General features: G+C 33.1%; 1 protein-coding gene across 18 annotated transcripts in view; it reads right to left on the reverse strand.

The window, feature by feature from the left end:
- Khdrbs2 (KH RNA binding domain containing, signal transduction associated 2) overlaps positions 1-27,680 on the reverse strand; it is a 585,248-nt gene that overhangs the window by 83,224 nt on the left and 474,344 nt on the right. For all 18 annotated transcript variants that reach the window (XM_048805602.1, XM_048805589.1, XM_048805605.1 and 15 more), the window contains exon 7: positions 16,135-16,217. In XM_048805602.1, coding sequence (XP_048661559.1) covers positions 16,135-16,217 — 83 coding nt within the window. The remainder of the gene's footprint in view (positions 1-16,134; positions 16,218-27,680) is intronic.

Consider the following 27,680-nt stretch of genomic DNA (forward strand, 5'->3'; position numbering starts at 1 on the left):
AAAAAAAAAAAAAAAAAAAAAAAAAAAAAAGCTACCATGAAGAACAAGGGCTTGCTCCAAGCACACATAATTCTTAACACTGTCTGATCCCTACTTCCAGATAGCTTTTTCAGATCCCCACTAACCCCACCATGCTGTCTCCATAAATAGCACTTTCATTATTGCAAATTCACCTCTATATGTGCTGTCATTTACCAGTCTGTTTTCCCAATAAAAGATGATTTCCATGAGACAAGGCTATTTGGATATCACTATATTCTCAGGGAGTATCCCAGTGCTTGACAAATAGTAGATTCTCAAGAAATACTGACCAAATGCTTTGATGGACAGCCACTAAAGAAGGAAGACGTTCATTTCATTTTCATTTAAGAATTTTCCATTTAGTAATTAGCCTTTACTCTGAGGTCAACTAGAGAATTAATACATATGTGTTATCCTTTCTGATATTAGAAACAATTGCCTACATATATGATCATTTGTTTTGCTGAGAATTCACTATCATTATATTTACACTATTAATAAATTAAAACTTAGTATGAAAATAAACCATCCAAATCCCTAAACACTATGTATAACTTTTATTTAAGATATTTCAAGCTCAGAAATAGTTAAAAGAAGTTAATTTTTAAAAATTCTATTAAAAGTTTTATTTGAAAAATCAAAATTTGATCATTTTGTGTACTCAAATATATTAGGTGAGACATTGTCTTTTTATGTGTTTGTGTTTCAGCCAAAATGCAAATAACTTTCATTGTGCCTAACCAGCATGATTTTCACAGAGCTCTAACAAGAGAAAGATCAATGCCTTAGATTCTACATTTCTAAATTATCTTTGAAATTCCATCAAGATTTCATAAATTAGTTTTGAAAATTTTGTAGTGTATAACTTACTTATTCATTGCACTTAACCAACAGTGTTATACAGAAAACATTGCTGTATAGAACAGCCTTGTTTGTGAAGAGGTAGAACATAAATTTGTATCTTTCAAAACTAACGAATGAACTAAATATATTAAACATAGATAGGTAAGTAGGTAGAAAGGCAGGCAGATAGGTAAATAGATAAAACAGTAACCTCCGGCAGTTGTTTTCCTGTCCAGCTTATTTTTAAAAATTTTTAGTTGTAGATAGACACAATACCTTTATTTTATTATTATTATTTTTTTATGTGGTGCTGGGGATTGAATCAGTGCCTCACACATGATAGGCAAGTGCTCCACTACTGAGCCACAACCTTGGCCCCCTGTCCAGCTTATTTTGAGAAAGTCAAAGATGTAAATCTTCCTTTCCAAAGAAAACTGATAAGAGGTAAGAAAAGTCCATAGTCTTAAGGGTGGAGAATAGTGAGTCTTTGATCCATTTGAGGGAAAATCAACATTTCTTTAAAAGTGATACACAGAATACAGAGAAAAAGGATATTTGAACTTAAAATAGGGAGTTGGTACTTTCTAGTTTTATAATTGTGACATCTTGGGCAAATTATTTAATGTCCCTGAGCTGCAGTGTCCTCACCTTTAATATAGGTAATAATTTTATCTACCTCAAGTATTAATAGGATAACCTGTGATAGCTCCATGATAAGTGCCTAGTTCATGTCAGGTACTCAATAACTGTTAATAATAGGTGATTCTCCGATGAACGAAGGCATAGACATAAAGTTCCTCTTTTTCATATTCATAAAGGTTGCCCTACTGAGAAAAATTTCATCTTGAAATATTCTGAATTAAATTAAATAACCATACATGCCTTCTTAAGTTTCAGCTGATGGTATTTAATGTTCACAGGATGAAATATAGGCTGATTATTCATGAGGGAAGTGACATATTTGTTCTGCTCATAGATTAAGGATCAAGATAGATGATCTATATAAGGCATCTAGGGTAGAATGATGATCAGCTCTGCAATGATCCCCTTTAGAGAAAATGGATATTTTGAGAGTATTGCCTCATGCTCCAAAGGAGAAAGAAATATATTTATGTATGCTTTTGTTTTCTGGACTAAACATTGTACATATATTTCTGCAAATAATCTCCCTTTATAGACAGTCTTTAATCATGTATTTTCTTAGCTTGTTTTCTGCATACTTTGACCCTTTATTACATAAATTCGGGGTGAGAAATTTTTATAACAAAACATTAATCTTCTGTTTTGTAATATTAGCATTAGAACATAACAATTATTTTCTATAAATAAAAACTTCATCTCACTGATTAATTAGACTCAATGGTACATGACATTATTAAATTAACTGTTGCTTGCTTTTGGTACAAATACATAAAAGCTATTGAACCCTAGTTTGATTTGGACACAATTTTAACTATATACACATATTTCTCTGGTTGAGTCATAATTTCATGAGTATCAGTAGAATTTCAGCACTGTAAATATTAATATGATTTCTAATTTTTTCAATACTTTAATCTTGTTGACACTGAGTCTGAATTCATTGATGCAATCAGCACTATGGTCATGTGTGATTTATATTTCTCCACATTCAGATCACAAATGGAATCTTACCTGTGCAATATAACATTCAAACCACTTGTTACTGAAACATTATTTTCAAATATCAGACTTTAGAAATTAAAAAAAAATATAATAGAATCTGGGAAAGAATATGTATGTTGATAACAATGATTCTATTTTGACAGACTTGTTTTCTGTGAGGAAATAAGGCTACATTCGTCCAGGAACTCGTGGCATGTGACTGAAGCCAGGGAAGCTTTAGGTGTTTTATGAGTAAGCGTTATAAAGCCTGCTTGCTACTGAGCATTAGTAGTGATGCTGAATTTCTACAAAATGAAAGGAAATCAGAACTCCTTGTTCTCATGCACCACTACTGTGGCATGCTTTCACCTAAATTATAATCATTTTTTTCACATCTCCCTTTTCTCTAGTTCTGAGATGGTGAATGATAAGTCACTAACACAGGCCACAGTCCCATTTCTATATTCTAATCACCCATCCAACCTAGCCCCTTAACACACACCACACCCAAGATGTCTGGGACTGTGGCCTGTGTTAGTGTTAGTGACTTATCATTCACACACCACACCCAATATTCTAATCACCCATCCAGCCTAGCCCCTTAACACACACCACACCCAAGACGTCTGGGTGTGGTGTGTGTTAAGGGGCTAGGCTGCATGGGTGATTAGAATATAGAAATGGGACTGTGGCCTGTGTTAGTGACTTACCCATTCAATGGCTCCATTCATGACCCCATGCTTCTGAGCAGGCTAATCTGTCTAGAGGGTACTTCCTCTATTACTTCATCTAGGAAAGCATTCACCATTCTCCCAGGATCCAGCTCAATGGTGAGCTTCTCATTAAGGATTTACCCAACCTCTTCTAAAAGGTATTACCCCTTCCCAATTGTCTTCAATAGAATTTTATTCACATCCTCACGTAGAACCAGTGTCATTGTATCAGGTTAGCAAAATATCTATATGCCTAAATATCACAATAATATAGTGTCAAAAGGCAGATTCTTGAGCCCCTTTCTTCATGTTCTGATTCAAGTGCCGTCAGCAGGGGGCCCAGAAATTTCTTATTTTATATGCCATGTTTCTGGTGCAGCAGTCCTGAATCATACTTGGAAAACACACACACACACACACACACACACACACCTCATACACACACACCTCATACACATGCACACACACAAGATCAAACCAAACCCAAACAAACAAAAACCCACAAAAAAACCCTACACTAAGTGTTGATAAATCAAAATCTTCTCTGCTTGACTTGTTTCTACACATAGGTCCAGAATAGTGACATTCAGCATTTAGTGAATATCTGTTGAATAAAGAAATGGGTAGTTTTAAAATACTATATAATTTCTATGTAAATAACTTGTAAACTGCCTAATAGTACAACCATGTAGATTCATAACTATGTTTACAACTTTTCTTATGAAATTTTAATTAGTGGTCAATGTCAATTTAAAGGTTGCTATTAAACTTTATTCTTGGTACTCTGTTTTCCCAAAAATGTTTTTGAAAAAGTACTTGAACAAAAAAAAATAAAAATACAATATTCTAGGGAGTATAACTAATATGCTTGTTTTAAGAATTGGTATTCAACAAGGTAGCTCAAAACCAACAATAAGAAACTTAAACAACAAGGTGAAATGTCACAGAGATAAATGTACATTTCTGAGCTTAGGTTAAAAAAAAAATCAATGGCAAAGATGCAGGATGGTGTTAGAATTGGCTTGACAGCACTTCATTTAGAAAAAACCTGGTTTTCAGTTGAAAACAGGTTCAATAAAACCCAATAATGTGACATAGCCACTTAAGAAAACCACAGTAGGATTATGTTGAAGGACTTTGAAGCAAGAAACATAGGATGTAATAGTGGCATTTCTTTGCACATCAACTCTAATCTGATGTAATATATCTCAAGATCACAGTGCCAGACTTTAAAATGGACACTTGGACCACTGGAATGTTTTTAGAAGAGACCATCAGGGGACTTGGGGAAATGGCAATAATGATATATAAGAACTGTTGAAGAAACCCATGTCTAGGTAAGCATTACACTGGATATCAGTTGGTTACTGGTAAAATAATTGGGAAACAAACAATAAAATATCAGTATCATACAAAAATAAGCAATTATTAAGCTGATTATTTTTTGTTTGGCTAGAGGGTGCTGGATCTAGGTTGGGCTTGCTGAAGGCTCTGTGAGCTGTGGATGGAGTAGGATTAGCACTCCCTGAGATCTGGGCTGTACCTGAGGAAGCTCTTCTCATGGCAATAGCAAGAAGGCAAGTGGGAAAAAAAGGGACTTTGTAAGGCTGAGATTTAGAGGTGGGATTATTGTAATCAAAGCAAGATACCTGGTACTGAGGAGTCAGAAAAACATACTCTGCCTCTTTATTTTAGAGGGACTGAAAACCCTCAAGCAATACAGAGAGAGGTGAAGACCAGTAGTAGAGAATACTATATCTCATTTTTTATTGGATATGGGTAGAGGGGCATTATCTTCTTAATAAAGGCAGATATGTGGAGGAAAAAGTAAGCTAAATACACATAAGTGAAGCTTCACAACGCATATTGGAGACCAGTGTATATAGAGATTAGAGGAGAGTAGTGTACTTCAGTTCAAGAGTTTCCTAATAAACTTAGGTGTTTTAAAAACAGATTGCAGTATTTGGAAAACAATATGGCATTAACACAAAGATTCTACTCTTTGAAATAGGAGAGAAATCAGTACGAAGCTTGGACTCTTGTTAAGCTACAAAGTCCTGGGCATGGTAAACATTTGGAATCCTAGTTCTTTATCTGTAACATGGAGACAAAACTATTCATCTCATTAGATAATGTTTATAAACTACTTAATATAAGCATCTGGCACATAGCAAATGCTCAGCATTGTTATTGCTGCTATTGTTATTTTTAGAGACTAACTACCTTTAGAAATGCTCAAGCATTCTTTCTTCAGACTTTTGTTGCCTCCTGTACACATCTATTATTCAATCTTATTGAATATTATGTAATGAAAGTTTACAATGATTATCCTTCAATTCCAAATCCAAACATTGTGAGAACAATAGTTTTTCTTAAATTGAGGGTCTGAATAGTTAGGCAACAAAGTTCCAACCTAAAGTGATAAGAAGCTATTTATACCTACTTATATCTTAGTTGGTGTAGTTATTCATGTATTTAAATACAATTAATACGTATTTTTGGCCCAGATGACATTGGAAGCAATCTAGAATACAAAGCATATGCATTGTATTGATTGTCTACAGAACAAATAATTTTGAATATGAAACATCTGGTCCACAGCATTGTAACTGTAGGATTATGAACCTGTACTTTCTATGTACTATATTTACTGTATTTGTTCACCATCCTATTCCAGCACCTAGCAAATAGCAAACACTTAATAAGCATTAATTTAATCTATATGCAAAAGAAGATGTTAAGAATGTCATAATGGCAAATTCTAATTATGGAAAATAAATAGTATCTGTATCTTTTTTTTTTTTTCGACTCTGTTACACATTCATCACATTCGTTCCAGGCAAATTCTATTCCATTTTCTGGGGTCCTCCCAAGATCTTATTTTTGTTTTTCCAACTCCATGATTTAAAAATCACAAAGGCCCATCTTCTACATTTTGGCCATCATTCAGATTAATACACATACACACACACACACCCCCACACACATAATATATATAAAATAAAATTATTTATATTTACATTCATTCTCTAATTCCCAGTAGGCATGTGCAAAATAGCATGACCTGGAGGTTGTTGTTTTTACATGCAAATTGACTAAGAAACCACAGAAAGCAATGAAAACACACAGACAAATTGTTTCAGAAAGGTATAAAATAGTAACTGATGGAGAATCCACTGAGATCATAGTACCAAATTGGCCTGTTGCAAGCAAGCAAATAAAAAAGATTTTTGTAATTTTATCCAAAGATGATTTGGTTTTAATAACTTTAAGCCTTGAAAAGAACCTCAAAACTCTATCCAAATCTGATTCTTATTCCTGAGTGCTGAATCCAAAGTTTCTTATTTTCTTCCTAGCAGTTCAACTAAATATCCTACTACTCCCAAATATCTTATAATTGATTCACCTGAGGTATATGCAGATCCTCAGCAATGAATCATATTCTTATTCCTTTATGTTTGCATATGATGATGTCCTTACCTGGCTAAACTGTACTTCCAATGAAATCCCAGCTTGACATCAGTTCTTTTTGAATACCTTCTGGTCCTGCCTCTCAATCTGCCGCTTAGATGTCTTGCCACTTTCTTTCATATTCTGTAGCAATCCTTCTAGATTGTACTAGCACTTAACACATCCTGCATATTTGTTTTCTTCCCTAGTTATTTACCAATGGTCTCCTGGATTTTAGGATATCCTTCATAGACCATGTAGTGGACTCAAATAGCCATGCTGAAGAATTCTTTATTACTGTGTCCTTGAGAGCAGCTTCTGTTTGCTGAATTCCCAATGTACATTATTTTGTAGATAGCAGAACTTAAAAAACAAAAACAAAAACAAAAAACAGTGGCCATTATTTTCTATAGATAAGTTTAGTTTAATCTCCAAAGTGTTTAGCTTCTTTAGATTACTCTCTAGCATATAAAAATCAGGATATTGTACTGAGATTGCAGGTTATACTTTCCTAAAATGGCCATCCATCATTGAACCATGCCAGCTGCTCATTTACCAGTGAGGCCTAACAGCGCTTCTTTTGAATCCGGCTGAACTTGTGACTTGCTTGTAACCAATAGAATGAGACTACATTTTAAAAGGAAAATCAGCTTCTGCTTTGTTGTTTGGGATATCATATCTGGCACCCTGAGCTGACACACTGTGATGAGGCCTAAGTGACATGAAGAGCGCTTTATGAGTAGTCCCACCCAGTCAGGGTACCAGCTGACAGCAGCATCAACTTATAGAATAAAGTTATGGTTTAGATGAGGTGTGAGAAAATGCAATCAAGTTTAGAGGTGAAGTGATTGGGTTATGAGAGCCTTAACCTAATCAATGCATTAATCCACTGATATGGATTAACTGGGTAGTAACTACAGGCAGGTAGGGTGTGGTTGAAGAAGATAGGTTACTGGCGATGTGCCTTTGGGGTTTTTATTTTGTCCCTGATAAGCGGAATGCTCTCTCTTCTTTCTGATTGCCATATCCTAAACTGCTTTCCTCTGCCATACTCTTCTGCCAAGATCTTCTTCCTTGCCTCTGGCCCGGAGCAATGGAATCTGCTGTTTATGTACTGAAATCTCTAAAATTGTGAGCACCAAATAAAAATTTCCTTCTCTAAAATTTTTCTTGTCATGTCTTTTGATCGCAATGATGAAAAAAGCTGATTAAAACATATAATATCTGAGCAGACTCTACAGCTGATTTCGGCCCCCAATCACTGAGTCACTCTTGGCTTTGACCTTCTCAGTTGAGGTTCCAGATACAGCAGAACAGAGTCAAGGCCCCACTGCTGTGCCTCATTTAAATTTCTTATGTATAAAATCTTTGAGTATAATAAAATGGTTGTTTAGTAGTTGTGGGGTAGAAATAGTAACTGGGAAGCCTAGATTTCCAGCTTTCCTTGGGGTGTGGGGGACACTAGCACTACTACAGAGCCCTTTTTATATAGTCTACATGGCCACAACACCAGAAGTTGAGCAAAATATAGTTCCTTTAGATAGGGCGCACACTTTGCAGTTTGTCTCCAACATTTCTCATTGTATATCTTCATAATGAAGAAGTCATGAACATTACTGACCCCTTAATTATGTGTTCAACTGTATGTTAAATGCTTCTTCTATTTATTTATATGTATTTGTGGTGGGGCTAAGCTTTTCCTTACCTATCCTAAAACTAGAATTTCACGTAGGTTCTTAATCTGGCTTTAATGCTGGGCTTTTTCACCAGGCCAGGTGTTTTGAGCATTTAAGATGATTCCATGTGTCTCATTTCTGAAGTTCTGATGGTACATGATTTGTCTATTACCTTCTTGTTTCTGCTGAAAGTGTCTCCAGTTTCGAACTAATGTGGTCAGGAAAAGTGGCATACTGCCATGTTTTGATCTCAATAAATGATGAATCAGGTTTTAGTTACTAATTGGGATACTTAGTTTGTCTTGGGAGGCTCCTCATTCAAATGGCTAGGGAAAATGGTCTGTCTAACTGTTCTTGTTAGAGTTTCATGAAAGTATTTTACTTGGTCAAAGAGTTTAGTTGTCATTGAAATTAACCCTAAATTAATAAAAAAAAGTCAACAATTACAAGGAATGCATAGAGAATAATTTAAAGAAACACAGTATTTTCTTTTTAAAACTAAAAGTGACAGTGGATGGGGTAGAGAGAGAAGATGGGAGGGGAGGGAGGGGGATGGTAGAGGATAGGAAAGGTAGCAGAATACAACAGTTACTAATAGGGCATTATGTAAAAATGTGGATGTGTAACCGATGTGATTCTGCAATCTGTATTTGGGGTAAAATTGGGAGTTCATAACCAACTTGAATCTAATGTATGAAATATGATATGTCAAGAGCTTTATAATGTTTTGAACAACCAATAAAAAAAAAAGAAAAAAAAAGAAAATGAAGCAAAAAAAAAAAAAAGTGACTATCCTAAGCACCTAAAATAAATGTATGTCAAATACAGAGAAAGAAAAAAAGAAAAAAGAAACAAAAAAGTAACAAGAGGCAGATTTTCATTCCACTGAAGATATATTCAAACAGTATGGAACATACTGTTTATACATGCAGAGATCGGCAGAGGGCATAAAAATACAACTGAATTGTGTAATAACCATGGGAAAATATCTCAAGTCCAATAACTTTCTGTAAATTCAATCTCATCATTGGCTATATATTGAGAATTAGGAGAATTAAATTATAATATGAGGCTAAGTAACTTTATAGTGGAGTAGAGCCACTTAAATCAGTTATATAAAATCAGTTATATATATATACTTAATATTATATTATGCATGAAATTACTTGGTGATTCCATTCCCAATTTTCCAAGAAATCTCCACATTGCTTTCCATATTGGTTGCAGCAATTTGCAATCCCACCAGCAGTGTATGAGTGTACCTTTTCCCCCACATCCTCGCCAACACTTATTGTTATTTGTATGCACAATAGCTGCCATTCTTACGGGAGTGAGATGAAATCTTAAGAGTGGTTTTGACTTGCATTTCTCTAATTGCTAGTGATGATGAACATTTTTTCATGTGTTTGCTGATTGATTGTACATCATCTTTTGAGAAGTGTCTCTATAGATCCTTGGCACATTCATTGATTGGGTTATTTGTTTCTGGTGTCTAGCTTTTTGAGTTCTTTATATATCCCAGTGATTAGTGCTCTATCTAATGTGTGATGGGTAAAGATTTGCTCCCAAGACATAGGCTCTCTATTCACCTCACAGATTGTTTCTTTTTCTGAGAAGAAATAGATGAATGGATTAAAAAATGTGGCACATATACACAATGGAATATTACTCAGCAAGAAAGGAGAATAAAATCATGGCATTTGCAGATAAATGGATGAAGTTAGAGAAGATAATGCTAAGTGAAGTTAGCCAATCCCCCAAAATCAAATGCTGAATGTTTTCTTTGATATAAGGAGGCTGATTCATAGTGGGATAGGGAGAGGGAGCATGGGAGGAATAGACGAACTCTAGATAGGGCAGAGGGGTTGGAAGGGAAGGGAGGGGCCATGGAGTAATTAATGATGGTTGAATGTGATGATCATTATTACCCAAAGTACAGGTATAAAGACATGAATTAGTGTGAATATACTATGCTCACAACCAGAGACATGAAAAATTGTGCTCTATATATGTAATAAGAATTGTAATGCATTCTGCTAAGGATTTATTTATATATACATAAATAAATAAATAAATAAATAAAACTTAAAAAAATACTGGGTGATTGCAGTTTTGCATACTTAATTTTTTTCATTAGAAGTTTTTCTGTAGGCTCAGTGTCAATTACGCAGGGTCATATTAAACTTATAGCTGAAAAGCAGTAGTTCAATAATTAATAATTTCTTTTTTGCTTAGAAGTATCTTTTGGTCAGAACATTTTGGAAAGCATACAAATAACTTTTTATATTCTTACTATTTTAAAGGTGTATTCTATCTGGCCTGGTCAGGTATATAACAGAATTCTGTTCAGTTGATGAACTGATTCATATTTTCAGGTACCATTTATTAGTCTTTATGTCTAAGGCTGTAGAGTTTGTAGATGTGGGTTTGAATCCAATGTTTACTATTTGAATTATCTTGAATTATTTTAAGTCCTGCCTTATATGTTATTTCAATGATATCAGTGCTCCCAAGCACTTAGCATAGCAGTTAGCACTATTATTAGATATATATTATGAGCCATTGTTTCCAAATAGACTCTGAGCAATGGTTCCTGTCCATTGGGCTTTGACCATTGAGAAGCTAAGAAATTGTTCATGGGATCTGAGAAACCATTTGTCTAACAACTGTATGTTTCTGTTCACTGTATGGCCTCACTAATTTTTTTTTTCTTTAGTATATAGATGCTTTCTCATATATGAAATGAATACTCACTTAAAAGAATAACTGTTTCCATAGCAATTTCATGTATTTATTTAAATCTTTAAGAAAGTGACAGAAACATACAATTACTAGTTGTTGAAATGTGATAAAAACTTTACATGTGCTAGGTCTCCTCCTTTTTCCTTCCACTTCCCTCTACCTCTAGCCTGCTCTCCATTCAAGGAAAGATGAATGGCAGCTCTATCACTTGAGTCCCTCGTCCTTTGCTTCCTTGTGGGTCCATCCTTCTGGTAGGAAACCAGAAGGAGGGAAGAGAGTGAGTTTGGGGTATTAACTACCTGAGCTTCCTCTCTATGGGATGGCGGTAGATACCATCTGAATCAAAGGTCTCAGCTCATGTCAGGTGGCCTTTCCTACAGCTTTCTCTATCTGCCTCTATTCCTATTTTTGGTAATACTCACCCCAGGAATATTAGCTCTGTGGGACTGCACTCTCCTTTGTGCTACTCTGCCACTGAAAATAATCCCCTTATTAACCTCTTCTCAAATTATTCTAATTCAAGAGTCTCGTTCTTCTCCCCCTACTGAGTAGATCCTGACAATTATGGGTATTCAAAAAGGGTCTTCATTTTTGAAAACTTTCCCAACTACTGCCTTTAGGAGTTAGAATTGCTTTCCTAGAACATTCTTCCATTAATCCACAAGGGGGCAGCTTTTTCTCCTAGATTGTGCAAGTTCCTCTCCGGATTCATACTTCAAGGAAAGGAAAGGCTTGCATTTTGATATATGCCTATTGTACAGTTATACATTTTCACTGGAAAATTATAAATTGTTTACACTTTATAGCCAAATGAAATTCCTGTTCACATCACAAATGTTCTTTTAACTTTCATTTGTAATGTTACCCTTAATATTTATGTAAATAAAAGTTATTTTTTCCCCTAGATTTGGTATAGATTCTTGCTGAACATTTGGGTATGGGAATGTCAGCAAAATCAAGTGAAATTACATGATTTTAGAAGGTTGTTCTTTGGAAATATTAATATCTTTGAGAAGTACATATAAAAGGGGAGAGGGATGAGAACATGAACAGAATGTGTTTGGTTCAATTAAAGGTGTTAATCACAGGACGTAACTTGTCTCAAGCTAAAGACTTGAAGTAAGTGAGGTCCCCTGGAAACAGCAATAGCAGCTCTGCAATTTGAAGCTTGCATAATCAACTCATCAATCTATTTCTTTACTTTTTCTGATAGGCACAGAGGAAGAGAAAAAAAAATGGTTGGAGATTCCTCATATTTTCATTTTTACCAGTCATTAATATGTCATTCAGTTAAACTGTCTCTTGAGTTATCTTTAGTAAAGTACCTTCTCTGATCCATTTGAAAATTTCCAGAATTAATGATGTCTTACAAAACAATTGGGGATTAATTAAAGTTGTTATAGCTTCTGAACTCCAGCTGAACCTTCACAGAATTGTTACCTTGTGAACTTCCCCCACAATCTCGATTGAGGATGATATAATTATTCCATTTAGGAACCTGCCAGGGTCTACTTTAAAATTTTCACAAATTCCATGTTCACCTATGCTGACTAGTCAGTTAAAGACTGTTTTCTCTACGTAATTTTACCTTTTATCTCAGTTCTGTTATATCATACATATTGTATTATTTTTTAAAGATTCTAAATCAGCATTTCTTCTGATTTTGACCACAATAAAGTCAAATATTTCTATCATATGCCAAAATAATATTCATGTTGTTTACAAATGACAGATAATTTTATGCTCATATGTTTCTCTTTATTGTATTTATTTAGAAAACATTTCCAAACTTATATTTCAAAGACCAACTAAAGAAACATCATTTGAAAAAAAATTCTAGACAGATTCTTATAGAAAATGAACTTTCTCTTACTTTTAATTCCTAACATTCGATTATTGTATAATTGTTTGACTTTGTTTATTTAAATATATATATAAACACATGTATGTGTATGCAAATACATTCACAATTTGCAAGCAACTCCTCAAATTAGTAAGAGTGAATATTAAAAAATATTGAAATAAAGACCAAGAATTATCACTGTATGGTTGGTATATGACACATATGATTGCTTAATAAGTTCTTATGTAACTAAATTGTAATCTTATCTACTCCTGGCATCATTACACGAATACACATAATCTAAAGGTAGGGAGTTAATAAATTATATAATAAAAGCTACAGTGTTTTCTCATTTCTATTACAAATTAATGTTACTTTAAAATTATTCTTAACTCCTAAAGTAATAGTTCAGTCATTAATAAATTCATTTATTTTTTATCAATTTATTCTATAGGCTTTTATTAAGAACTTCTAGTGTGCCAAATACCATATTAGAATTGAGGACATAATTTTGAACAAAAATAGATATTTTAGAATTATTATAATCCAGGACATTAATATCATTGCAATTAATTTCACGACATGATTTCTTTGTTGCTTCCTGTTTAACACTATTATCTGAGAAACACATCATATTTTGACAAAAATATAGTACTATTTGACTAAATATAATACATTAACTGAATTTGGTTTTCTCTTTGAGGAATAAGGATCTTATTTTATATTCCCACAGTGTAGAACATATTAGGCCTGACATTTATGTACATTCAGCATATACCACATAACAGACCCAAATCATCGATTCATTATATACCACATGACAGACCCAAAGCCTGGTATTGTGAAGTACATGAAGGCATATCAGAAATGGATTCTCTATAAGCAGTAAAGGTGATAAGGGACATAGACACATGTAATCCCAGTGAAAGGCAGTCAAAGATAGTGCTTTGGAAAGTGAAGATGTGGTACTATTGGAATTCAAGGTAGAAACAGGTTATTCCCAAATAAAGGATTGAGGAAAGATTCTTTGGGAGAGTTGGCTTTTGAGCTAACTCTCAAGGATGGTAAGAATTTCACCACAGAAAATTCAGTAGACACAAAAGGGAAAAGATAAGATAGCAGAAGCAAATAAAATGTCCTTTTACATGTAAAATACACTTCATTAAAATAGGATAAAAATTTTCTTCCCAAGATTATTCTGTATTGCTATTACTTTTTAATACACAAGCGAGTTCAATAATTCTAGTATATACTTCTCAAATGTTCAGTGGTAAGTTATCCTAATCCTATATTTTTCTTCTTCCTTATCTTTTGGGTCAGTTAAACCCATTTAAATCTCACCATAAGAAAGAACTAGAAAACATTTCATTTTTAGCAAATTATCCCCAAATCTCTTTGATCTAAATGTAGCTCTCTATAGAGCTACATGAAGGAATTATTTTAATCTATTTTAGGTATATTTGAAGTGTATTGCTATATTTTGTACCAAAGGGTTTCTGAAACAAGTTACAGAACCTTATAGTATGGCTATTTTTATGAATTATAATGTGCAACAATGAATTTGATTGACAATATTAGTAAATGTTCTAAATGTGTATCCAAATTGCATATAACACTCTGTTGAGTATGTGTGATGTGATGCAAATGTTTCCCAAATCCTAAATAACTGTGCTGTGTTCCAGTAGGTAATTGGAACAATTATATATAACCCATAGCAGAAACACTTGGCTCATGATGGCTTTAAACCTGTAACAGATTAACCAGTTACTCAGTTTGAAGATGGTCATTTCCATAGTGATATCTTAACTCAGACTTGGCTTTCAAGATCTGTTCACACTCATCCTATTCCTAACTGCCCACAATATTCTAAGTAGAATTTCCCTCCACCTCCTTCACTATGCTATCCCTTAGGCCACGCAAAATTCAAACTTCTGCTGTAAATCTAGATTACTTCCACACCAGGACAACCTTAACATTGTTTCTTTGTCAACTTCCCACACCCAAATGTTACTTAGCAAGTCCTCAAGGAGACTTACTACTCAAGTCTCACTGCCAACAACCTTGGTTGACAAATGATTAATGTCATAAAGATTTTGCAACAACTGGTTCTCTTGGCTTCTCTCAGATACAAAGAGAATCTCTTAAGTATCACATGACCCCTTTGCTATGACACATATTTTTTTAAGGAAAAATACTTTGGTAATTGAATTTTCTAAAATTACATTTGTTCTATATTTATTTTATTAATAATTGCCCCCAAATAGAAATGACTCAAATGTCCTTTAACTGGTGAATGAAGAAACAAACTGTGATTTCTCTAATACAAACAATGTACAGCAATAAACAGGAGTAAAATATTGATACAACATGAATAAAAACCAAATGCACTATGGTAAATAAAGAAGCCAGACTCAAAAGGATATCAAATTACTTCTACTTATATGACTTCCTAGAAAGGGCAAAACTATGGTGACAAAAAACACATTATTGCTTCCAGGACCCAGGCATGTGGGAGAAGTTGGTTATAAAATCTCATAAAGGAACTTAAGGTGATGAAAATGATCTGTTTTAATTTTGGTGGTCATTATACTGTAGTTTGCATTTGCCAAACTTGTACAACCATACCCTATATGGGTAAATTTTATTGTATATTAATAATACCTTAATGAATTTGATTGTAAGAAATAAAAATTCATTGATAACACAAATTTTGGTTAATCTAAAGAGATATATTCAGTGATCATTAACGATCTATGATGAAAGAGTTTTTTTTCTTTTATTTCATTCATTTAATATTTTAAGATTTTTTTCCCCTTTTGAGAATACAGATAACATTTCCTTATCTTTTGTTTTACAAATGAAAATGGCACTTGAGGAAAAAAGCCACACTGAACAAGTGCCTTGTTATTTTAATTATAAGTTCACTAACATAATCTCTACAAAAACAGTATTTAGTTAAATACTGGCTTGTTTAATGAATTAATTGGTTCTGATAATCATCTAGTCTTAAAATAACACACTACTATTTCATTGCCTGTAGTTGTAAGACTATTGTTTTTTTTAACCTCTCACAGTCTAGTAAGCAACTTAACAACATAGAAAGATAATAGAGGAAAAGCAACTGCTTGAAAGGCTCATATAACATATTCAGATTCAAGAAATAATATAGTAGGATCAGAGACAGTCCTGAGAAGGGTGGTAATTTAGACAGCGAATGCCTTACCTTTGCGTTTGAGTGGCATAGCTGTTATCATAAGCCTCATAGGTCTGGTCATCGTATTCACCCCCATAGCCATCATCATACCCCTAGAAGGAAAGGGGTACAAATACCTATTAGCAATCAAATTGAAAACGTGGATCTACTTTTGGCTAATAAGATTTTATGCAAAGTGACCTTGGGTTAGTTTTTATGCTTGGTTAGTAACCACACATCACATTTTACTTGATTAACAATTCCCACATAACCTTGAATAATATTACATGGGTCAAATATTAATGTTCTTTAATTAAGCTGAACATATCAGAGAAGTAGAAATATCCCCTCTAAGATTTCCTTAGAGTTTTGATTAATACTAATGAAGACCATTGAAGAAATTCAAAATAACTTTTCTTCTGAAAATATTATGGGTAGAAAGTAACAATCTATGTGATTGCCTGATAGTGGTGCTAACGTATTTGTTGCAACCCACTGGGAGGTTTCTTTTCTTTTCTCCTAATAATAATCATAATTAAGACAGAAAATATAAAGAACCAGATCCTTAATTTGTAGTTAACTTTCAGTAAAAAGGGTGGACTCATTATTCAAAAATGAATAAAAGAAAGGAAGAAAGAGGAAAAGAAGCTGGAGTGATATAAAGATCTTTTATTTGTTGCACAAATTTTATGTTTTAAAAAAAACTCATAAATAAAATAATGCTGGGTGGTGAGTTTGGTTACCTGACTAAATTATGCTGATAAAGTGAATGCAGATTTGTCATTGCAGAATGTGCAAGCAAGCTAGCAATTATACACTCCCAGTTATCAATCACTCTGTGAGTGATTTAGTTTTATTTCCCTTTGTGGTCATTGACTTTAAACCCTAGCCATCCATCTTGATTACTCCCTAGTTCTGGAAAAAAATCTTCAGCTTTTCTGCCTCTGGATCTTTTCTGGTACATTTCTTTCCCTGGAATGTATTTCCACCCTACCATACCATTTCATATCTCCGTTTCAGTCTGGAAGCTTAGGAATCTCTCTTTTTGTTCTGTGATAGAAATTGAAACAAACTGTCATGATGAAAAAATTTCAATATCTGTGTGAACCAAAGCTTTTGAACAAATTTAATCTGAAGACTAATTTTTATTATTTTAAAGAAATTTAAAAATTTTATTTCTTTATTTATTCTTTTCCATCCATATGGTTTGCCCTTTATATAATGCTACTATTTATACATGCGATCTTTTAAATCTGACTTCCAGTCTTTTGTTTTTCTATTTGTAATTTCCATTTCATCATATTTGTGCTCTGGGATATGGGGTAATTTCCCCATTTGATCTTTGAACCTTCTAACGTGGTTCCCTATTGAATTGAAAAATATTTAAGCATTCTAACATTGCCTTTAGAATAGTATTTTAAGAGATATTTGATAAGTAGAAAGCATTACATAATCTATAAAAGATTTACAAACCAATTATTTAATATTGAAAAAATAGTAGCTATTTTTCTTATTCTTCAACAACCAGTTTTCTTTTAGTAGTTTTATTTATTAATTTAGTATTTATTTGTGATTAAGCAACATAGCTAGTGTTGCTTGATTTATGAATTTTAGTGTCTTTTTTTTTAATTGACCTGCCACTCAGGTTGTTCAGTTTTAGTTCTATCATAGAATCCTCTTCATATTTCTCTCCATTTCTGTCTTCCTTTGATCATAATTGCTGTTAAATAGTCAACATCTTTTTTGTTAAGTAATAATATACAATATGCATTAATGATCAAAATTGATTAGTATAATTTTAATTGTATTATATGTGTTTTCAGTTCTTTCAAATTTAGTAGTTGCTCATTTTATTATTTTCTTGGTTGTTGACATATTTAGAATCATTTATCTTTTAACTGTCCCCAAAGTCATATTAAGTTGGCAATATTTTGCCCATCTCAGTTGCACATTCCTGTAATCCCCGTCACTTGAGGGGGCTGAGGCAGAGGGGCTGAGGCAGAGGGGCTGAGGCAAAGGGGATGGCAAATTTCAGGCAAGCCTCAGCAACTTAGTGAGATCCTCAGGAGCTTAGTGAGACTCTGTCTCAGAATAAAATTAAAAAAAAGGATTGGGTTTATACCTCAGTAGCAAAGTGTCCCTAGGTTAAATTCCTAATATGAAAATAAAAACAGAAACAAACAAAAGATATTATTTCTAAATATTCAAAAATGTCAGATAATCTATCACTTCTTTGTAGGTTACATGGAGACTACCTCCCAAAGAATAGAATCGTTACACTGTGGTCCAGATTGATGAATTTCTAGGTAGAGGGATTTTCCTAAGATCTCTTTTCCTTGTTCTCATTTCTCGTTGAAGCATCTTTTTGGGAAACCTCTATTAAGAGGTATATTGGCGAGAAATATTTTTATTTTCTCCATTTTCCTCTTGTTTATCTTTATACTATTTCTCCTCCCCACCCCAGCTTTTTTTTAAATTTTCTAGGTGAAAAATTCCAATAGTACAGAAAAGTTTAACAAGAGTATAATGGAAATTGATTTATCCTTCTGGATTCATTAATTCTTGATATTTTGTTACATTTCTAAATATTTCAGTTTGCATCTCCTAAACATAGGGCATTCTTATTTTTAAATAAAAATATGATAATATTTATAAAGTGATATAATATTTATAGCATTACTGCTTCTAAATCATAATAATTACATAATAATGTGAAGTCCCTAGTCAAAGTTTCACAATTATTCCAAACATTTAAGAATTTTCTAGTTATTTTAATATTTTCAGCCACTATTAATAACTATGCTATATTCAAGTAGACTTATTTTAGCTTCCATATAGGAGAGAGAGCACAGTACTTGTTTTTCTGTGTCTGGCTCTTTTCATTTAGCATAATGTCCTCTAGTTCCATCCATTTTGCTGCAAATGACAGAATTTCTTTCTTTATGACAGAATAACGCTCCATCATGTATGATGTTCTGAAATTTCACAATGCCATGCCTATGTGTGACTCTTTTTCATTCTTTATGCTGAATACTCAATATGCTCTTTCAATTTAGAGGTTTGTATTCTTCATGTCTGAGAGATGTCTTACCATTTGTCTTCTCCCCTTCAAGAGTTAGGCCTCCTTCCTTATTGAAAATTTGGAATAGGGACTTGGAATCAGGTTCAGTTTATGTTCATTCATTCAATAAACATTTGTTGAGTGCCTACTATATGCTAAGTATTGCTCTAAGAGCTAGAAGTTTAGTAATAAAACAATAAAAACAAAAAGGAAAACCAGGGAATCAGACATAAGTATTACAAAGTCTATACCTACACAAAGAAAATGGCACAATAAGTTAGGGTACTAGTAAGACTGAATCTTCTACATTGGTATGTTAATCTTTTGTCCTATATGATACCTCTCATCCTTTTTATTTTACCTAGAGAGAATTCTTAAAGTTCTTCTTCCAACCATTCTATGAAATATTTAACTTCAGTCACACACACTTACACACACACACACACACACATACACACACACACAGTAGTAGAAGATTTCTTCATCCCAGGTGCACTTTAAGCTTTCTATTCTCAACCCGAAGACTCATCTCTCTCTGGTGAAACAACCTCAGTTGGAATTTCCTAGCGCTGTAAAAGGACAGTCCAGCACTCTCCCTGGGGATCTACCTGGGTTGCTCACAACTATGGGATCAGTAGTACTTGCCACAGGTGCCTCAGAGGGCACAAACCTCTTTTCAAAAATGTCTAGGCTCCTGGTCTTCCACCAAGATTGCAAAATTATGGCCTCACACATCTTTCCTTTTTATTAAGGAATCATGAGTTCTGGCTTCTAATAGGAGGTAAGGATGTATTAATTTGTTTTGTTTCATTTTATTTATTTATTTTTTATTTACATCTCATAGCAAGGAGCTAGAAGAGCCAGGGTGAAGGCAGGTAAGTGTTTCAGGGCTCCAGATTCCCCGACTTTCCTATCTTTCCCTCATTTCTATTGTTGAAATGCTACTGATCTTCAAAATAATTTTATATGAGGCAATCTTTAGGAAGCTTTTCCTCCCCTTACAGAGCATATGATGAATGTGAGTCCTCTCAATTCCAATATCCTGTTGTTTTCTCTCCCTGGTACATAAAATGTCTAAGATAATACTGTACTTATTTTTCCAAAGTTTTCCCTCATTTTAGAATTTAAGTTCTTAAAAAGGATAATGTGATAGTTAAACATTTCTTTCATGTCTTTTGGTGATTAGCATAGTGCATTCCATAAAGTAGTTATTTAATAAATATACATTGAGGTGTTAGTTTAAGCAAGAAAACTAAAACTATCTCTTCCAAGGTAGATATAAATTTGACTCAAATCAATCACCACTAAAAGAACAATATTTCAAATGATAAATATACTTACCAAAAATAGATTTATCAATGGATCTGGGGAAATTATTACATTTTACTTCCCCACTTACAATATTACTTTTTTTAAGAAGTACATTGGAAATCCATAAAATAGATAGAAAATTTCCCTATTAATCCCCAGTTTTCATAAAGTGTATAGTGCAATGGTCCCAAATAATTGTAGTTACTATAAAAGAGAAAATAAATATGAATACATGCATATCATTTATTTTTGTTCTCTAATACTCGATATAATTTTAAGTCATCTTTTAAATAAAAATATTCACATACATAAATATTTATAAATTTATTTGTATATATGGAAGTGTTTAAAATGCATAGTACTACAAAACAGTGAACCATCAATAGACCACAGTCACAAAACAAAAAGGATCATAATGTTTAGGGTGCCAACACTTCATCCTGAAAACAGAACAATAAATTATTCATGAATAAAAAATTCTCCTTGTATAAATCAGATGGTTTTTCTTATGGTACTCCAAGAGAGTAATAAGCAGGTAGCTTTCTGAAAAAGTAAGAGAAGAATGTTCTGGAACCTAAGGCAGGCAGAGATGATAGCATAGCTGTGAAGACATCAACTCTGGCTTTATTCTACCTGGATTCCATTCCTAATGAGATTCCCCAATGTGGAAGCTTGGCCAAGGTTTCAGTCTTTCTAAACCTCAATTTCTTCATTTGTAAAATGGGAAAGATATCAACTACCTTATAATTTTTTTATAGAAATTTAACTATAGGTAACTCTAAAGTGCATGTACACACACACACACACACACACAGACCATTCAGTGATTGCTCAATAACTATTTACCATCATGGTGAAAGAAGTGGCTTTGAAGAACAACATTATAGACACTTTAGAGACCACATGGAACTCTTGAGAGCAGGCAAATGTGTACTAAAATTTAGAAAGAAGGAAGAGGATCATAAAATTCTGATCTATTCTGAAATTATATCAAGAACTGGGCCTTTCTTGAGAATTTGGACCAGTGAATAACTATCTGGTTCAGTTTTGGTTCATTCTTTCATTCTATAAACATTTGTCGAGAATCCATTGCATGCTAGGTATTGCTCTAGGAAGTTTGAAGTTTAGCAATGTAACAAAAACCAAAAGGAAAACCAGGAGACTCATATGTGAAGAAATATTAAAAGGAAGGTCTGTACCAACAAAAATCAAATGGAGCAATTAGACTGGGGTTCTGCAAACATTTTGTGAAAACATGAGCTTCTTTTTGATTTTCTAAGCCTATAGACAATACACTGGCAGTAAAGTCCCAGAGCAAAAGGAAGCACACTGAGAATCAGGAAAGAGTAATGTCAACTGACCAGAGATCTAGCAGGTCCATTTGAGAAGTAACAGTGAGCATCCTCATGTACCTATTAAAAGTTACAAGATCAGCAGAGCTTGGGGGACTTCCCAAAGAATCTTGAAACTCTTAAGAATTAGGGAAGAATAAAGATAGCACATAGTATGTTTTACAGAGTACGATTTTTTTTTTTAAGGCCAATAAAGTTCTAGGAAAGATGAAACTAAAGTTCTTAGAGGCCATGTTGATTTTCTTAAGAAAAATAAAAATATGGGTAGTGCTGGTGAAGTTTTAAGATAAATAAATTACTGAAATATTATGCTTCCTAAAAGCCAGTCACAATCTGCAAGGGATTCAAACTCAATGTGTATATTCAATTGAGAAATAAAATTATGAGAGAATCAAAAATTCTATAACAAACATTTTTTTCCCCATTCTTACTTCATTATTTCTACTGTTTCCTTCAAAAAAATTTACTCTTAATATGGCGGGGCCTGTTAGTTTATTATTATTAAAAAATTAAGACTACTTTAGATGCTAATCTAGTACTTAAGTTATCAGAGTCTCAAAGTAGATTTTGCTAAAATGTAAAAAGTAGGAAGAATGCATCTGATGTTCCAATAAAAGAAAAGCCTACTTTATCAACTAACATGTTTAAATTTATTTTCTTCTTGTTGTAGAGAGATGAGTTAGTATTTCTTATAAAAAGAAATACCCAAGGAGATAAGATTCATTCCTTTCTGGAAGCTGGTCATAAATGTATCTGTTTTCTCTAGGACTTCTTCATATGTTTTGAGTTATAAACTCAGTTCTCTGCTTTTTTTTTTTTTTGCCATTATACATGTACTATTTTTTTGTATTACAATTCTTAACATACACCACAATTTTTTTCATATTTCTGTTTATATATAAGGTATGTTGACACCAAATTAGTTTTCTGCTTTTTGAACAAAAACTTTTTTAAAAGTTTCTTATAAAATCCTTATAACATCTTGGTCTTTTTCTGAATCTTTATAAGTCCTCCAGAACTCACTTAGGTACAGTATGAAGTACATGACTAAATTGAAGGCCTGAGCCATAATGAAAGAAGACAATTGCTTTGTAGGTTCCTATGAATTATAGATCGCTTCATACATCTGAGTATTGTGCAAAAGCCGCATATAAGACAGAAATGTATTACTACTAACCCACAGCTGTATAACGTCAGCCTTTTCCAAACATACTTTGGAAAGTGCTTCTCTAATACGTGTACTAATTTTTTAAGTTAAGGAGGTTATTTTGACATAAACAATCATTCTTGAATAAAATTCTATACCAATTTTGGGTTGTCAAATCTAAATAATACTACCTTTACACATAAACTTAAAACAATAGTAATTCATCAGACTTAATTAACTATTATCTAGGCAATAGATATAAAGAAGACCAAGACATAAATCCTTCCTTTAAAATGTTCTTATTCAGTGGTGATCTGGCAAATGCTTAAAATGAACTCTTCAAAGATTGTATGTGTGCATATGTATGCGTATGTGTGTGTGTGTGCATGTGCACGTGCACATATATACATAAATACATTATAAATTTTACTGTCATAAAGCCCACAAATTACAAATAAAACATTTGAATTTATTATAAATCCTATCCACATATAATTTCAGTGTGACTTATTAATTATTGAAAAATTCTCTGTTATATAACTGTATTGTCATAATAATATGTTATACACAAATACTTGGTTACACTCTAATTAAGCAAAGAAGATGCCCATGTTATTGATGAACATGTATGGTTCTGAAACAAATGTTAATTTATGTGTTCATTAATGTTGACAAGTGAAGTGAAAGTGAAATCCCCAATACATATGTCAGAACTTGTTTGTTTGTGATATAAATTATTCTCAATCAGAGAATGGTTGTTCACGCATACTAGAAAATTATCTTCTTGACTTTTTCTACTTACAATGTAAAGGCTATAAACGAAACACAATTTTAAGTTCAAACTGCACAAATAACATTTCTCTGTAACTTTCATAAGTCCAAACCATGTATGAAACAAAAGGTCTAGACCTGGCTTTTAATATTTGCCAATTGCAGTGTAAATACTCTTATAAAAATTGATTTCATCAAGATGTCATTGAAAACGGATTTGGGAAGAGCTCCATGGTAGTTCCATTATATATTATTTCCGTCATGCAAATATAATAGATGCAAATAACCTAAAGAGTATAAATTGTAACAAAATAATGATGAGTTTTCTATCCTTAATACAAGTTAAGTTTTTATCATTTAATGGCTATTTAATTGTCAGTTAACAAAGTTCCTAAAAATTTTGTATGCAAACTTGTAAGACAGTTTAGTCAGATTTGCAGCACACTATTGCTTTGGCCTATTAGAGAAACTCAACCAGTATATAAAAAATGGAAATAGTGATGGGCAGTGTTCCAGTGGAGTATACAATAGGTGTTATGGGAGCTCATTGGAAGAATACCAAAATCTGAAATTTCGTGGAGAATTCCCCAGAGAAGTTCTTGCTTGAGATAGGTATTTAAGGATCACTAAATATTTACCAGATGGACAGGCAGGTAAAATGAGGACATTCCATTTCTAGGTACACCAAGTCTGAACACATAACATCATCAACAACAACAACACTGTACTTTGTGAACCACTATTAGTATAAAATGCTTAAGAAAAAAAGCAGTTAGGTTAATGGAATCTATAGGAGTCAGGTCAGAAGTGTTTCCTATAAATGATAAGGGGTTTTATCTGTACCCAGTAGAAAAGGAATCACTGAAAGGTCTCAAGTACTGGAATGACAGTTTTGATCTACATTTTTGAATTGTTATTTGATTTTTAAAAGTCCAGGTCTCCTGGGGCTGAACTCCATTTTCTTATTGATATTTTCTTGAACTTGCTATTCATAGTTAGGAGAAAGTCCCTGAATAATAACTGTATGATTTTATTTTTTCCCCTTTGTTGTTGTTGATTTGACATTGTTTTTAAAACGTCTTTTAATTTTTCATTCAACTATGGATACTCTGTATGGAAATTTGTGAAGGATTTGGCTAAAGGTATTTTCTTCCAGAGGATTAAGTGCTTTCCTGGAAGGCAGTTGGAAGAGCAGCAGGAAAGCTTGATTCCATTCAGAGTTGATTTTTTAGCAGTTGGATATGTAGCTCTGAAGCTCCAAGAGCCTGAACTAGAGATACAGCTTTAGTAAGCATCAATATATAAGTGACAGTTGAAAAAAACCACCACAGTGTACAATGTTTACCAAGAAAAGAAGCTTGATTTGCAACATGCTCCACATGAACACAATGTTACAACCCTCACTTCCCTCTAGAAAAGGAAGATACAAGTAGCAGCTGTAATAAATATAATCATATTTTATATAGGAGGACCCCACTCTGTGAATAAAATCAATCTTGAATTTATCCAAAACATATTATTCCTTGAAGAGCTTTGTGTAATTCCCATGCCAATTTTTGTTTAACAGTGACGTGAGAAAATTCCTGACTGTACTCTTGTGTACTTTAGTTCACAAATCAAATAAAAAATTCTGAAAAATGCAGAAACAAATAGTATATTAAGTAACTTCTATAATTTGAGTTTTCTAATCAGTACTAATTTATACAAACAAAGGTTTTGATGATTTCCTGTAACTTAGAACAGGGAGGCCGGAAGGATGGGGAAATGTTGGTCAATGGGTACTAAGTTACAGAGGAGAAATGGTGGTCCACTTCACTTTTTGAATATAGCCCTTGCTGCTCATTTTCAAGTTTTTCTTTTCTACTACTTCCTCTCTCCCCCTCCTTAATTTGGGGGCAGGGAACAAGATTACCTTGAATTATCTGTCCTCCATAGGTAGAAGATGTCACCAGAGGATCTAAGAAGTGACAATCTCCCCAAATTAACAAGTGAATTGCAGCACACTATCAGGGCACACTGGGACACCCCCCACCCGCTGCCCCTGGCAGGCACACCTGGAATGCAGCCTTTGAAGAGCTTCTTTAAAAACCCCTGTGTTTCTCTTTTGCTATCAAAGCAATGAACCTTCTTTTTCCTTTTTCTCAAAACTGTTTCCTCATTATTAAATTGGCACGAATTGGCATCTGGGACAAGGACTGAGCTTTTGGTAACACAGATAATGTGAATGTTCTGTATGTTTGTTTGAAAAGCTAGAAGAAAGTTTTTTGGGTATTTTTACCACAAAGAAGTGATACATTTTTAAAGATATAGTTCACCAAGATTTAAACACTACACAATGTGCACATGTATTAAAACATCACTACCCAATAAATACGTACCATTTTCATTTCACTTAAAAATAAATTAAAAAACAAAAAAGGAATCCTCATACAAAATAGTTTAGAAATGACTTTCACTGCATATTCTGCAAGTAACATGTTTCCAAAATATTGCATCACTGACCATGTATCTAACTTCCTTTTCCAATACTGAATATAAAAATTTAAGGAATGAAGATGGACCATAAGGAATTACCATTTTTGTAGGTGACAATGGCCAAATGTTGATAATTTTCTAAAGTTCAACCAGACACTAATATAGAAACTATAAAACTGATATATATATATATATATATTTTTTAAACTGGATAGAAGTGAAAATGTCTTGAGATGCTTGTAAGTTAACTGTGGTTCTTGAAGAAAATCATTTAAAAATTGAAATGGTATGAAATGTCATCCGGACTCTGTTATATACCTACACTTCCATTGAAGACTTTAAAATTTAACAGGCCTTGGTGTCAGATTTAGCATTTGGTCATTATCTTCATTTTGGGTTTTATTTTCTATAAAAGATCAATGGGTATTCAAAGAAAATATTTAAATACAAGGAAATAATGTTGAATTTTCTAACACAATCAAGAGGGAAAGAAAATCAAGTCAAGCAAGCAATATAATAACCAAAACGTTCAAGAATTAAGTAATTTAATTTTGAGGATCAGGATCATAAATTTGTCACTAAGCACTAAAATGCAAGGCATGGAAGCAACTTGCAAATGCTGACCTTTAATATTATTGAATATAATTAAAAGGTCAGATAGGAACTTGACATTTAACTTTCTTTATGAAGTGTGGTTAATTCTTATAAACATGTACCATTCTTAGCTTAATGATTTAAATAATATAGTACATAGAATGCCCACTTCACATATGATCTCTTGGTACTACAAAAGCACTTCGTGGCAATAGTTCAGTTTGTAGAATACATCATTAAATATTATTAAAACAAAAGCTAAACATACAACGCCAATATTTTAATAGTTAATATTTCCTTAGGATATAATTTAAAATGTTTATGACAAGTATCATCTTGATAGTAGATTATACTTTATCACATTTTCTTTATTTAATGTTTTATACAATATCTTCTTTTACTTTTATCATATATTGTATCCTTGAAATTGTATAATTTCTTATAGAATGAACACAAATGTAATCCTATCTTCCTTCACTTTTTCCCACTAAGTAATGGTTGTGCATTAGGGATTGTTGGCTGGTTTGGACAATGGGTTTCCTCAATGTGAAGCTTTTGTTACTGACACAAATTGGTCACCTCTCTCATTGTGGGAAGCAATCTTGTTCTTAAAGTCATCTAAAAGCATAAGAGTTCACACCATCAGTGGACAATCATGCCACCTAACAGTCTATATTATATAAGACAATACTTGAACTTCCAGTTGACAATGGCAAACAGTGATATTACAAAGGTATTCAAATATTACAAAGGTATTCAATAATAACTCTGTTTCCAGACTGTAGCTGCTAGACAAATTCTGTACACATAGCTAGCTAGTGAATGCAATGGTTGGAAATCATGCATTTCTGAAATCTAGCTTATT

Source organism: Marmota marmota, unplaced genomic scaffold (assembly GCF_001458135.2).
Source record: "Marmota marmota marmota unplaced genomic scaffold, marMar, whole genome shotgun sequence".
NCBI lineage: Eukaryota > Metazoa > Chordata > Mammalia > Rodentia > Sciuridae > Marmota > Marmota marmota.